Raw genomic sequence first — 2959 nt, 5'->3', positions numbered from 1 at the left:
GTTTGGCTTAAAGTTGCTCAAGGCAGTGCCCCAGCATGGCCACACTCAAATGACTGAAACAAGTAAAAGGTAACTGCATTCTGCCAGAAACACTCTCTGTCTTTCTCTTTCTCTCTCTCTGTTACTCTATCTCTCTCTCTCTCTCTCTAACACACACAAAATTATTCAGTTATTTTCTGTCCCTTTGCAGTAATCACCCGATTTAACAGCTTTTATTATACCCCCATCTTTTCTGTCCCTTCCAGGGCCTTTACTACTGGAACACCTCCTCTCCAGCGCTATCATCACTCCACTGTTGTTTATGACCAAAGCATGTTTGTCTTCGGTAAAGTATTACTTATTTCTTATTCCTTTACTACTCACAGGGGGGCTAAACACAGAGGGGACAAACAAGGACAGACAAACGGATTAAGTCGATTATATCAACCCCAGTGCGTAACTGGTACTTATTTAATCGACCCCAAAAGGATGAAAGGCATCTGTCATCTCAGCCACTTTGCCTCCGTCAGGTCCAACGCTCGGAAGGTACTCAACCACTTTGCCCCTGTAAGGCGCAACGTTCAAAGGTTGATTGATGTATGTATGTATGTATGTATGTATGTATGTATGTATGTATGTATGTATGTATGTATAGGTTGATTTTTTTTTTAAATACATATATATACATGCACATGAAAGATAATTTGAAATATATTTTTTGATATCTTTTCAGGTGGTTATACAGGGGACATCCATTCTAATTCCAACTTGACCAACAAAAATGACCTCTTTGAGTACAAATTCACCACTGGACAATGGCTCAAATGGAAATTCGAAGGACAGTAAGTAGGCATTATCATAACTCTTGCCTTGCCGTGTCTCCCTTTCTGGACTGCTTTGACTTCACTACCATTTCTAGCAATGAGAAAGGACCATGTCCTGTCCAAAGCACATTACATACATTATATTTGGTTGCGTGGTAAGAACCGTGCTACCCAACCACATGGGTTCCAGGTTCAGTCCCACTGCACGGCACCTTGGCCAAGTGTCTTATATTGTAATCTTGGTTCAACCAAAACCTTGTGAGTGGATTTGATAGATGGAAACTAAAAGAAGCCTATGATGTGCTCCCCTCCTCTCTTTTCTACTCAGGTAGCTAAGTATCTCCTCTATAGTAAGACAACTGTCTCTGTCCCTCTATCATACAAGGGAAGTGGCACACAAACACTTCCCTTGGTTCTACTCCCTTTCCCAGCTGAGAGGAACCCCACTGATGTTGGTGCCATGTAGAAATCTTCCCACTACTCTCTTTATAGTGGTTGGCATTAGAAAAGTCATTGAGCTGTTGAAACCATGCCGAAACAGACAATGGAACCAGTGCAGCTCTTCAACTTACCAGCTTCTTATTTCTTTATTGCCCACAAGGGGCTAAACATAGAGGGGACAAACAGAGACAGACAAAGGGATTAAGTCGATTACATTGACCCCCAGTGCATAACTGGTACTTAATTTATCGACCCCGAAAGGATGAAAGGCAAAGTCGACCTCGGCGGAATTTGAACTCAGAACGTAGCGGGAGACGAAATACCGCTAAGCATTTCGTCCGGCGTGCTAACGTTTCTGCCAGCTCGCCGCTTTACCAGCTTCTGTCAAACCATAGAACCCATGCCAGCATGGAAGATGGACATTAATAATGAAGACCCCTATCTCTGTCCCTCTGTTATACCCTAACTGCTCTGCTGGCGTAAAACCACTTCTTGTGATTCCGTGTGCCCTATGATGAACAAAAATTAACAGCAAGTTAGGCGTAGGAGTGGCTGTGTGGTAAGTACCTTGCTTACTAACCACATGGTTCCAGGTTCAATCCCACTGCGTGGCATCTTGGGCAAGTGTCTTCTACTAGTGGATTTGGTAGAAGGAAACTGAAAGAAGCCCGTCATATATATGTATATGTATATATATATATATGTGTGTGTGTGTGTATGTGTGTCTGTGTTTGCCCCCTCCAACATCGCTTGACAACCGATGCTGGTGTGTTTACGTCCCCGTAACTTAGCAGTTCGGCAAAAGAGACTGATAGAATAAGTACTAGGCTTCCAAAGAATAAGTCCTGGGGTCGATTTGCTCGACTAAAGGCGGTGTTCCAGCATGGCCACAGTCAAACGACTGAAACAAGGAAAAGAATAAAAGAGCAATCAGAAAGCTGTAAAAAAAAAGGTAATGCTTAGACATCGGAAAATTCTGGAATTTTCTCCTGTTGTTAATGGTGTTTTGTGGATCGATTCTTCTATTGCAGGATGCCAGTGGCCAGAGCCGCGCATGGTGCCGCCGTCTATGACCAGAAGCTCTGGATCTTTGCTGGTTACGACGGTAATGCCAGGCTAAATGACATGTGGACTATTTCTCTAGAAGGGGACTGTAAGCAATGGCTTCAGGTAAGGGCCCGCATTTCTTGATTCTGTTCTTCATGCCATTGTTGTTGTTGTTGTTCCCTATGGAACTATGCAGGACAAATAGAGAGCCAAATGGTGTTCTTTTCTGTTTGGCTCGCACTTTTCAATGCCTTAAATTTTGTTCCAATTGATTTCAGATTTGGTGTATTAATGTAGTTTTTTATGCTAATTATGAAAATGAGTGAAAGCGCATGGCTCAGAGGTTACAACCACCACCACAGCAACAACTGCCATCACTATGACCATCACAACCAACACCACCTCCATCACCACTGTGACTAATACCACCACACCACTATCACTACCACCACCACAACAACAACAACCATTGCCACTATCATCATCATCACCACCACTACTATCACCGTTCGACCTACACTACCTCTATCACCACTGCAACCAATACCGCCACCACCACCACCATAACAATAACAACCGCTATCACAACCACCACCACAGCAACAACTGCCATCACTATGACCATCACAACCAACACCACCTCCATCACCACTGTGACTAATACCACC

The 2959-nt window shown here is 43.5% G+C and overlaps 1 protein-coding gene across 1 annotated transcript in view; it reads left to right on the top strand.

Annotated features, from left to right (window-relative positions):
• Positions 1 to 2959, top strand: part of LOC106871513 (leucine-zipper-like transcriptional regulator 1) — a 28510-nt gene that overhangs the window by 6626 nt on the left and 18925 nt on the right. The window contains exons 4-6 of the mRNA XM_052978094.1: positions 246 to 325; positions 713 to 821; positions 2276 to 2414. Coding sequence (XP_052834054.1) covers positions 246 to 325; positions 713 to 821; positions 2276 to 2414 — 328 coding nt within the window. The remainder of the gene's footprint in view (positions 1 to 245; positions 326 to 712; positions 822 to 2275; positions 2415 to 2959) is intronic.

This window comes from Octopus bimaculoides, chromosome 30 (genome assembly GCF_001194135.2).
Source record: "Octopus bimaculoides isolate UCB-OBI-ISO-001 chromosome 30, ASM119413v2, whole genome shotgun sequence".
NCBI classification, from domain to species: domain Eukaryota; kingdom Metazoa; phylum Mollusca; class Cephalopoda; order Octopoda; family Octopodidae; genus Octopus; species Octopus bimaculoides.
Note: the sequence above shows the minus strand (reverse complement) of the source record. Positions and strands in the feature narration are given on the sequence as shown.